General features: G+C 52.0%; 1 protein-coding gene and 1 long non-coding RNA gene across 2 annotated transcripts in view; both read right to left on the reverse strand.

Annotated features, from left to right (window-relative positions):
- ERICH1 (glutamate rich 1) overlaps positions 1-9,932 on the reverse strand; it is a 56,581-nt gene extending 46,649 nt beyond the window's left edge. The window contains exon 1 of the mRNA XM_059384405.1: positions 9,843-9,932. Within this exon, the coding sequence (XP_059240388.1) occupies positions 9,843-9,864 (22 nt within the window). The 5' untranslated portion in view covers positions 9,865-9,932. The remainder of the gene's footprint in view (positions 1-9,842) is intronic.
- On the reverse strand, positions 8,256-9,305 carry LOC132006545 (uncharacterized). The gene is made up of 3 exons (XR_009401131.1): positions 9,226-9,305; positions 8,936-9,086; positions 8,256-8,338 (listed from the first exon to the last, which is right to left on the reverse strand). It is a non-coding gene; the product is annotated as an uncharacterized LOC132006545 (long non-coding RNA).
- Positions 9,933-10,299: the final 367 nt, after the last annotated feature.

Below are 10,299 nucleotides of genomic sequence, written 5' to 3' on the forward strand. Positions count from 1 at the left end.
TAAAGATCAGAGCAGAAATCAATGAAATAGAAACCAAAAGAATAGTAGAACAGATCAATGAAACTAGGAGCTGGTTCTTTGAAAGAATTAGTAAGATTGATAAACCCCTGGCCAGACTTATCAAAAAGAAAAGAGAAAGGACACAAATTAATAAAATCACGAATGAAAGAGGAGAGATCACAACCAACACCAAGGAAATTCAAACAATTGTAACAACATATTATGAGCAACTATATGCCAGCAAATTAGACAATGTGGAAGAAATGGAAGCATTCCTAGAGACATATAAACACCAAAACTGAACAGACCCATAACCAGTAAGGAGATTGAAGCAGTTATCAAAAATCTGCCAACAAACAAGAGCTCGGGCCAGACAGCTTCCCAGGGGAATTCGACCAAACATTTAAAGAAGAATTAATACCTATTCTCCTGAAACTGTTCCAAAAAATAGAAATGGACGGAAAACTTCCAAACTCATTTTATGAGGCCAGCATTACCTTGATCCCCAAACCAGACAAAGATTCCATCCAAAAGAAGAATTACAGAATAATTTGTTGATGAACATGGATGCAAAAATTCTCAACAAAATATTAGCCAATAGGATTCAACAGTACATTAAAAGGATTATTCTCCACGACCAAGTGGGATTTATTCCTGGGCTGTAAGGCTGGTTTAACTACCACAAGTCAATCAATGTGATAAAATACATTAATAAAAGAAAGAACAAGAACCATATGATACTGTGAGTAGATGCTGAAAAAGCATTTGACAAAGCACAGCATCCTTTCTTGATCAAAATTCTTCACAGTGTAGGGATAGAGGGTACATACCTCAATATCATCAAAGCCATCTATGAAAAACCCACAGCAAATATCATTCTCAAAGGGAAGAAACTGACATTTTTTCCCCTAAGGTCAGGAACACGGCAGGGATGTCCACTTTCACCACTGCTATTCAATATAGTACTGGAAGTCCCAGCCTCAGCAATCAGACAACAAAAAGAAATTAAAATCATCCAAATTGGCAAAGAACTCAAACTCTCACTCTTTGCAGATGATATGATACTTTATGTGGAAAACCCAAAAGACTCTATTCCAAAACTGCTAGAACTCATACAGTAATTCAGTAAAGTGTCAGGATATAAAATCAATGTACAGAAATCAGTTGCATCTCTGTACACCAATCAGACAGAAGAGAGAGAAATTAAGGAGTCAATCCCATTTACAATGGCACCCAAAACCATAAGATACTTAGGAATATAAACCTAACCAAAGAGGTAAAGAATCTGTACTCAGAAAACTATAAAGTACTCATGAAAGAAATTGAGGAAGACACAAAGAAATGGAAAAACATTCCATGCTCATGGATTGGAAGGACAAATATTATGAAAATGTGTATGCTACCAAAAGCAATCTACACGTTTAATGCAATGCCTATCAAAATACCATCAATTTTTTCAAAGATGTGGAACAAATAATCCTAAAATTTATATGGAACCACAAAAGACCCTGAGTAGCCAGAGGAATGTTGAAAAGGAAAGCCAAAGTTGGTGGCATCACAATTCCGGACTTCAAGCTCTATTACAAAGCTGTCATCATCAAGACAGCATGGTACTGGCACAAAAACAGACACACAGATCAGTGGAACAGAATAGAGAGCCCAGAAATAGACCCTCAACTCTATGGTCAACTAATCTTCGACAAAGCAGGAAGGAATGTCCAATGGTAAAAAGATAGCCTCTTCAACAAATGGCGTTGGGAACATTGGACAGCCACATGCAGAAGAATGAAACTGGACCATTTCCTTACACCACACACAAAAATAGACTAAAAATGGATGAAAGGCCTCAATGTGAGACAGGAATCCACCCAAATTCTTGAGGAGAACACAGGCAGCAACCTCTTCGACCTCAGCCACAGCAACTTCCTAGGAACATTGCCAAAGGCAAGGGAAGCAAGGGCAAAAATGAACTATTGGGACTTCATCAAGATCAAAAGCTTTTACACAGCAAAGGAAACAGTCAACAAAACCAAAAGACAACTGACAGAATGGGAGAAGATATTTGCAAACGACATATCAGATAAAGGACTAGTGTCCAGAATCTATAAAGAACTTATCAAACTCAACACCCAAAGAACAACGAATCCAATCAAGAAATGGGCAGAAGACACGAACAGACATTTCTGCAAAGAAGACATCCAGATGGCCAACAGACACAAGAAAATGTGTTCCACATCACTCAGCATCAGGGAAAAACAAATTAAAACCACAGTGAGATACCACCTCACACCAGTCAGAATGGCTAAAATTAACAAGTCAGGAAATGACAGATGCTGGCGAGGATGCGGAGAAAGGGGAACCCTCCTACACTGTTGGTGGGAATGAAAGCTGGTGCAACCACTCGGGAAAACAGCATGGAGTTTCCTCAAAAAGTCAAAAATAGAGCTACCCTATGACCCAGCATCGCACTACTGGGTATTTACCCTAAAGATACAAATGTAGTGATCCAAAGGGGCATGTGCACCCGAATGTGTATAGCAGCAATGTCCATAATAGCCAAACTATGGAAAGATCTAGATGTCCATCAACAGATGAATGGATAAAGAAGATGTGATACACACACACACACACACACACACACACACACAATGGAATACTATGCAGCCATCAAAAGAAATGAAACCTTACCATTTGCAAGGACGTGGATGGAACTAGAGAGTATTATACTGAGCGAAGTAAGTCAATCAGAGAAAGACAATTATCATATGATCTCACTGATATGAGGAATTGGAGAGGCAGGGTGGGGGGTTCCGGGGGTAGGGAAGGAAAAGTGAAACAAGATGGGATTGGGAGGGAGACAAATCATAAGAGACTCTTACTCTCACAAAGCAAACTGACGGTTGCTGGGGGGAGGGGGTCAGGGAGACAGTGGTTGGGTTATGGACATTAGGGAGGGTATGTGCTATGGTGAGCGCTGTTCAGTATATAAGCCTGACGATTCACAGACCTGTACCCCTGGGGCTAATTATACATTATATGTTAATAAAAATAGTTTTTCAAAATGGGTGGCTCAGTGGGTTAAAGCCTTTGCCTTCAGCTCAGGTCATGATCCAGGGTCCTGGGATCGAGCCCCACATCAGGCTCTCTGCTCAGCGGGGAGCCCCCTTCGTCCGCTCTCTCTCTGCCTCTCTGCCTACTTGCGATCTCTGTCTGTCAAATAAATAAATAAAATCTTTAAAAAAATTTTTTTAAAAAAGAAGGAAACACTGTTCAAATAAAGCCAGAAATGGTGCTCAAAGGGGCCAGAAAAGGAACTTACTCCCTGACCAGTCTGATGTGTTCTCCCATTGAAGGGTTACGTGGACACTGAATATTCATTTTCTCCCCAAACTCTCACATTTAAAAAAATTCCAAAACTTGTCCTCAATATCTCCTTGCAGATTGTCTAACTTGACTTACTGCATCAGCTGTCAGAAGAGCTGACCCAGCCGCAACTGTTCCTACTAGGGGACACAGCAGGGACATGAGCCAGGTGCCTCCGCATCTCCTGGCCTCACTAAGCACACCGAGAGACCCGAGCGTGGCCCAACGAGACTCCCAGGCTCTGCAGAAACTTGCTTTACTATCCTGGAGATACGCAGCACAACCGAGCATGTCTAGTCCAGTACTTTTATTTTGTGCGGTTTCATGAATGTTGGCTTTTTCATCCACCAGATCCCAGATTCCACCATAGCACGCAAAGCAGACTGGCAGCCGGGTCACCTGCAGGAGTGGTTCAGCAAATGGCCTGCTTGGGGAGGGCTCAGGGAGGACACAGACTAGGAGGTGCCTGCTCCTCGCTGTCCTGAAACCCACCTCCACTTAGGGACCAGGCCTCCTGCTACTGTGTCTTTGAGGCTGGGCGCTACGACCTGCTCTCCAGCCCCGAAGCCAGACACGCTGGGGCCTCCGCCTGCATGACCTGTTCCCACGCTGCTGGCCTGGCCACTCTGTCCCTGTCAGCTGGGCTGTGCCCCTGGACCTCGCACTTTACCCCTCTCCCACCTAAATCATCTGGATGCGCCAACATTACCACAAGCCACCTGTACTTGGTCTGCAGTATGCGGCTGCCCCTGAGCAACGCAGGGTTTGGGCACAGAACCCTGTGCAGCGGAACATCCCTGTATAACTTCTGACTCCCAAACTTCACTATAGCCTACTGTCGGCCAGAAGCCTGACCAGTAACATCAACAATCCACTGACCCTTATTTTGTCTGTTCTGTGTATCACGTAGTATACTCTCACAACAGAAACTAGAGAAAAGAAACGTCACTAAGAAAATTATAGGGAAGAAAAAACACATTTTCTACACTGTACTGATGGGAAAAACCCAGGTCCAAGCTTGCTGGCTGCAGAGACTGCCCCTCCAGGGGCCAGCCCACTCCCAGGGGACAGCAAAGCAAGAGAGTCCCTTTGATATGCAAACCAGTCCCTCCAGAGCCTGGCCTCCCCCACCCTCACCACGCCAGGCCAGCATTCTCTGCCCAGCCTCCCACCGTCCACGCCAGGAGCAGCGTTCCTCTGCCTAGATCAGCCCAGGCTGCCACCCTCATCGCCCGAAGCCACCGAAACTGCTCAAAGCAGCCCGTCCCGAATCATTCGCCCTGTCCTGCCTGCCCATCCCGTGGAAACCCCACCGAAGTTCATGGTCTCGGTCCTCCCCTGCCTCCGGACCTAGTGCTTCCCCTGGCGGGGCCCAGCATGGGGGTGGCCTGGCGAGCCTTCCTCTCTAGGACCCACGAGCATGCTGACCTTGGTTTTCCGGAGCCTCTGCTCCGTGCCCCCCAGCTGCACCTGACTCACTGCATCGTGAAAGAACCCAGGGCGGCCCCCAGCCTACGGACAAGACAACTAAGGGTTACCGGGGACAGAGGGGGCCCACCTCCCTTGGAACAGCAGCAACTGGTCTGAGGGGATAGAACCCGCTCTATCCACATACCCCAACCTGCCTGTGTCAAATCCCAAAGGCGGCAGTCTGTGACCACCCACCAGGCATCTCAGTCCCCATGTCCAGTTTTCTCAGAAAACTTCTGTCCCCCAGGGCTGCTGCCTTACTCCCTGTTGTCGCCACAAAACTGCAACCACAAGCTAGACCTGCCCCTTCCCACAATGACCCTGTCCATTTTCAGATTTGTCTTTAATGGAGGCAAACACCCCCGGCCCCAGCGCTCGAAACGTATACCAGCTCACAGGTCCTACCTACCCCAGCACGGCTGCTTCTGGGCAGCGGGGACTGACATTCACCGACTGCTGGAGCCATTTGTTTGTCTGTCTGTTCCCTGGCTCATTCTTTCAGGAAATGCTTGCTGAGCACAGGAAGCCTGCCGGGTAGAAGAATTCGGACAGGAACCTGGTAGTGAGAAGCCGGAGGGCCGCTGTGTGTGATGGGGGGTGCAGGGGAGCTGGAACATTGGGGTAGGGGTGTAGTTCCAGCCTCTGCCTGGGCAGCTTAGATGAGTAAGTAAAGCCAGGCTATTTCTACTGCAGAAGCCTCATAGGCACAAGGATGAAGCTGGGCTCCAAGAGCCCACCTGGCGCCGCCAGCCCTCTCTCAGATGCAAGGACACGGGAAAGAGGAAGAAGCCTGAGCCAGCTGGGACGGAGGCCACCTACAGTTCAGCTCTTGTCCACTGAGAGTCCCTGGAGGATAAGGGTCTTGTGGCACCAAAGCCTCGGCTGGCCACACGCTTGCAGGAGCGGCGCCTCCTGGGAAGACCAGACGTGGCAGGAGCAAAGCCTCGTCCAGAAGCAGCTGGACCGCATGCATTACACACACTTTCCCCACCGGGCGTGTGCCTGAGGGGCCCAGGCGGCGGGGCAGGTGCACACAGGTTAGGACTGGGCTCATCATCCCAGGGAATGTGCATGTGCGTGGAGGCGGGAAGGCCTGGCCACTCGCATAACCCTGGTAGCATGAGAGGCTGAGACGACCACTTCCCCTGGATGAGAAATCCTCAGGTGAACAAAAAGTGACTGGCCCAAAGGGTGGGGGGATGCTGGGTGAGAGAGAGGAGCTGAGGCACAGGTGTTCTGCCCCGTTCTTGACTTCAACCAATTCTCTTAATCCTCTCCACCCGCCACTCAGCTCGGAGATACAGGAGCAGCCGGTGAGGGACACCTCACGGCTCACGGCCCAACAGCCGAGCTGGCCCCACAGAGAAGTATGCGGTCAGGTTCTCCCAGAACAGCTGAGCAGCTCTGGAACACAGCGCTCCGCTCAAGGCCGCTGTCTGGAAAGCCAGGAAGGACCTGTCAGGTTGGGGGACGGGGCACCACGCCCGGTCACTGTGTGAAGGGTTCGCTGTGCAGCTACTGAGGCCAGCACCATGTGAGATGGGGACGGACACTCCGCACCCCGCTGCATCCCCAGAGCCTCCCACGCCCACCCTGGCAGCTACCGCCCAATCCGCCTGGAGGCCGGCTCTGTTCCCAGCCATCGGGCTGCTGCCTCCTGCACCGCACACCACAACCAGCCGGTCCCCACCCCGTTCGGCATGTGATTACGTGTCGGAGAGTCACTTGGTCTCCCTCGGCACAAAGGAAGCCACCTGAAGCCCCACTCACGACCTGGGGGCCTTTGTGTGCTTCAGCTCAGTTATAGAGAGCTGTCCGTCTCAGGTGGGCCTGTGACCCCCCAGAGGCCTGCAATCTGGCCCAGGAGACACCTGCTAGTACCCTTCACACACCTCCCCACAGAAAAAAGCACATTAAAAACAAAAATTTTGCTTCTTACTCAAATTGTATCGCTGTAAAGGCCAAACGTCCTCCCCATGAATCCCATAGAGTTTCGCTACAAACCGTCTCGGGGGAACACTGGGCTTCAGGGGGATTCACAACCTAGCGGAAGCACTCTGCCCTCAGCAAACACCCTCGAGTCGTGGCTGCAGACTGCCGGCCAGCCCACCCTGTTGCACCTTCCTGGTCTGGACCAGAGCGGACGTTTTCCTGGGATGTGACTCGGCCACAACTGTGACCCTGGCCCAAAGGAAGAGCCTGGAATCTGCCTAGAACGAAAGCGTTCCACTCCCTGCTGCATTTCTGGGACCAAATGAGGTGTCACGCACAGCCAGCAGACTCCGGAACATTCGCTGTGTGAGCCAGCAGACTCCGGAACATTCGCTGTGTGAGCCAGCGTGAAGTGAGTTCTGCAGGCGACCCCGGGTCTCTGAAGGGGGCTCTGCAGTGAGAGAACAGAACTGGGGGGCAAGTCTGCACCAGCCATGGCCTTCTCTGCCCGCCACACCAATGGGAGGCTTCCACAAGTTGTCAGTGCTTAGCATCTTTCCAATTACCATCGCCCCCATAGGTGTTTCTGGAAGCATAAGTGTTGTCCCAGAGACAAGCTCTTCCATGAGCTTGTTAAAAGGACTCACAACACCACTATTGTGTTTCCTACTTCAGTTGCAGACTTCCGAGACATACTACTCCACCTTCCCACCGCGATGCCGTAAAACCTCACTCAGACAATTCTATCACCCGTCCAATGGCCAAAGGAGGCCGTTTCTAGAGAAGAAGGTCCCCGACTGAGGAAAGCAAAGCAAGGCTTCATTATCTCAATTCGGTGAGCTGGGAGGGTTCCGTCAAGTTGACGGGGTACACGCAGATGAGTCTGCTTCCAGGCAGAGGGAAGCGCTGATGTGTCAGGCTTGGAGAGAAGGGGATGAAGGGGAAAAGCGCTGTGCGGTCCAGGAAGGAGCCCCGGTGCGCCGGGGAAGGGCGCTCGGGCTGGCAGCCAGTGGCGGAGACCCAGGCCAGCCACCTGGGCTGGGCCTGCTCGAAAGCCCACGGTCTTTGCTCCTGCCTCCAGCGTGTGGAAGAACGGCCTGAGCACTCCGGATGTTTTAATGCTCACTTCGGAGACTAACATTTGACTCATTAGAAATTAAGCCATTTTAACCTGTGATGATCTGTTTTGAAAACTCACAGGTAGAAGTCAGGGCTCAGCGGGGTGCAGAACGGCCGGGGAGGCGCCCCCCGCAGTGTTCTCCTGCTGAGATGAGAATGCTATTTCCTGCCCCCCACACTGTGCCTGCTGGGAAATTAGTTTCCTTTCCTTATTTCAAGCAAGCTCTTGTCGACTATAATGGACACTCGACTTCTCATTTCAAAGGGTGAATCCACATCCATTTTAAATGTAAAAAAGAAAAAATAAATAATCATGGCCCGAACCAATCCAAGTAACATAAGAAATGTGTATCAAAAACCTTCACTTTTACCTGAAACCATAAGCTCCTAGAAGAAAACACAGGTAAAGAGCTTCTCGATATGGGTCTTGGTGATAAATTTTTGGACAGGAAACCTAAAGCACAGGGAACAAAAGTGAAAATCCACAAGAGGAGCACATCAAACCCAAAGGCTTCCGCACAAGAGAGGAACCCCCAGGCACAAGGAGGAAGCCTGGGGACCAGGAAATGGTGCCTGTGAGTCACGCATTTGAAAGGGGTTCATGCCCAGAATGGATGGAGAAGGTACACAGCTCAACAGCAAAACACCAAGCTAATTAAAAGATGGGCAGAGGATCTTAACCGGAATTCTTCCTCAGATGACAGACAGGTGGCCACCAGCCAGGCAGAGGGATGGTCACTCATCACCAGGGAATGCAAATCCAAACCACGGCCGGAAACCACTACACAGCCCTTGGAATGGCAGTCATCAAAAAGGCAAAAAAAATAGCAAGTGTTGGCCAAGATGCGAGCAAGGGGACCCTCTCACACTGCGGCTGGGCAGGCAAAGTGCAGCAGCCACTCCGGAGAGCAGCACGGACAGTCCTCAGAAAGTTACAAATGCAGCTACTCTACGACCCAGGGACTGCACTTGGGAATGTGCCTTCAGAGGAAGCGGAATCTGGAGCTCAAAGAGGTGTCTGCACCCCCACATTCACCGCAGCACTACTTACAAGAGCGAAGACGCGGCCAGCCTAAGGGCGCACCCAGGGCGGACCGCAGACGGAGAGCGGCAGTGTGCTCACACGACGGTGCACGCAGCAACTGGACAAGAAGGAAATCTTGCCATCTGCAACCACACAGCTGGACCTCGAGGGCCTTAAGCTAAATGGAATCGGTCAAAGACAAACACCTCTAGGAGGCATCTACAAACCCCTGCGCAGGCACAGAGAACAGGTCAGTGGTCAGCAGAAGCCGGGAGGGTGGAGGGAGGAACTGGAGGAAAGTGGCCACAAGTACAAACCTCCAGCTGCAGCTTCAGTGATTCCGGGGACCATAGCATACGACGCCCTGTGCTCTGTTTGAAAGTCTCGCAGAAAGTCCTAAAGTTCTCACCACAAGGACACACGTGGCCTTAACTTATGGAGTGCGGGACCCCCGGCCCAACACCTGCTGGACCCCAGAGCCCTGTGCACCTCCCACGTGGAGCCCAGGACCCCGGGCTGTCCTCCCAGACCCCAGAGCCCCGCCCACCTCCCACTTGGATCCCAGAGCCCACCTCCCTTCCCGACTCTGCACCCTGGCCCACCTCCCTCCGGTACCCCAGACCCAGGCGAGCGTTGGCGCTGGGGACCCGGAGAGACCACCTGGGTGGGCTGGCAGGACTCCAGGGACCCGGGTATCTCTGGGATCTGCATCCCAGCCCCGGTGTTCAGGAGCCCTCGACAGAGGGGACAAGGCTCTGGGATGCGGTGGGGGAGGTGGACGGGGCTCTGGGCTCCGGGGGGAGGTGGACGGGGCTCTGGGGTCCCGGCGAGAGGAGGTCGGGGGTCCGGGGACTGGGTCCTAGAGCAGACTCTGGGCGCGTCTCGCCCCGCACCTGCGCCGCCCGGCTTTGCCCCCGGACCCCCACCGGCGTACCGTGCTGCCGCGGCGTGGCCATGGCGATCCCGGGAGCCCGGCTTCGCCCCCGCCGGCCGCTGCAGGGACAGACGCTTCCGGGTTCCGGCCCGCTCTGCCCGCCCACCACGGCGGCCGCGCCCAGCCGGGACGCCGCTTCTTTCCCGCTGGATGCCAATCAGCCGCGCTGCGGACGCGGATTGGCTTGTACGGGGCTGTGGGCGTGGCCGCGGGCGGGGGGGCCGCGGGTGCCTGGAGCATGCTCAGAGCGAAGTGACTGAGCTCGGGGCAGCCCGGTTCTCGGTTTTGGTCCTCAGGAGCAAGTCCGGAGGTGCAGGAACTCGCCCCCTGGGAGCCCTAGTAAACCCCATCTCCTCATTACCACTTCCTCATCAACATTCAAATGCAGAAAGGGAAGCATTTTCTTTTTCCCCAGTTTAGTGACACATAATTGAAATACAGCACTGTGAGGGAGGAG

The sequence above is a fragment of the Mustela nigripes genome, chromosome 18 (assembly GCF_022355385.1).
Source record: "Mustela nigripes isolate SB6536 chromosome 18, MUSNIG.SB6536, whole genome shotgun sequence".
Lineage (NCBI taxonomy): Eukaryota > Metazoa > Chordata > Mammalia > Carnivora > Mustelidae > Mustela > Mustela nigripes.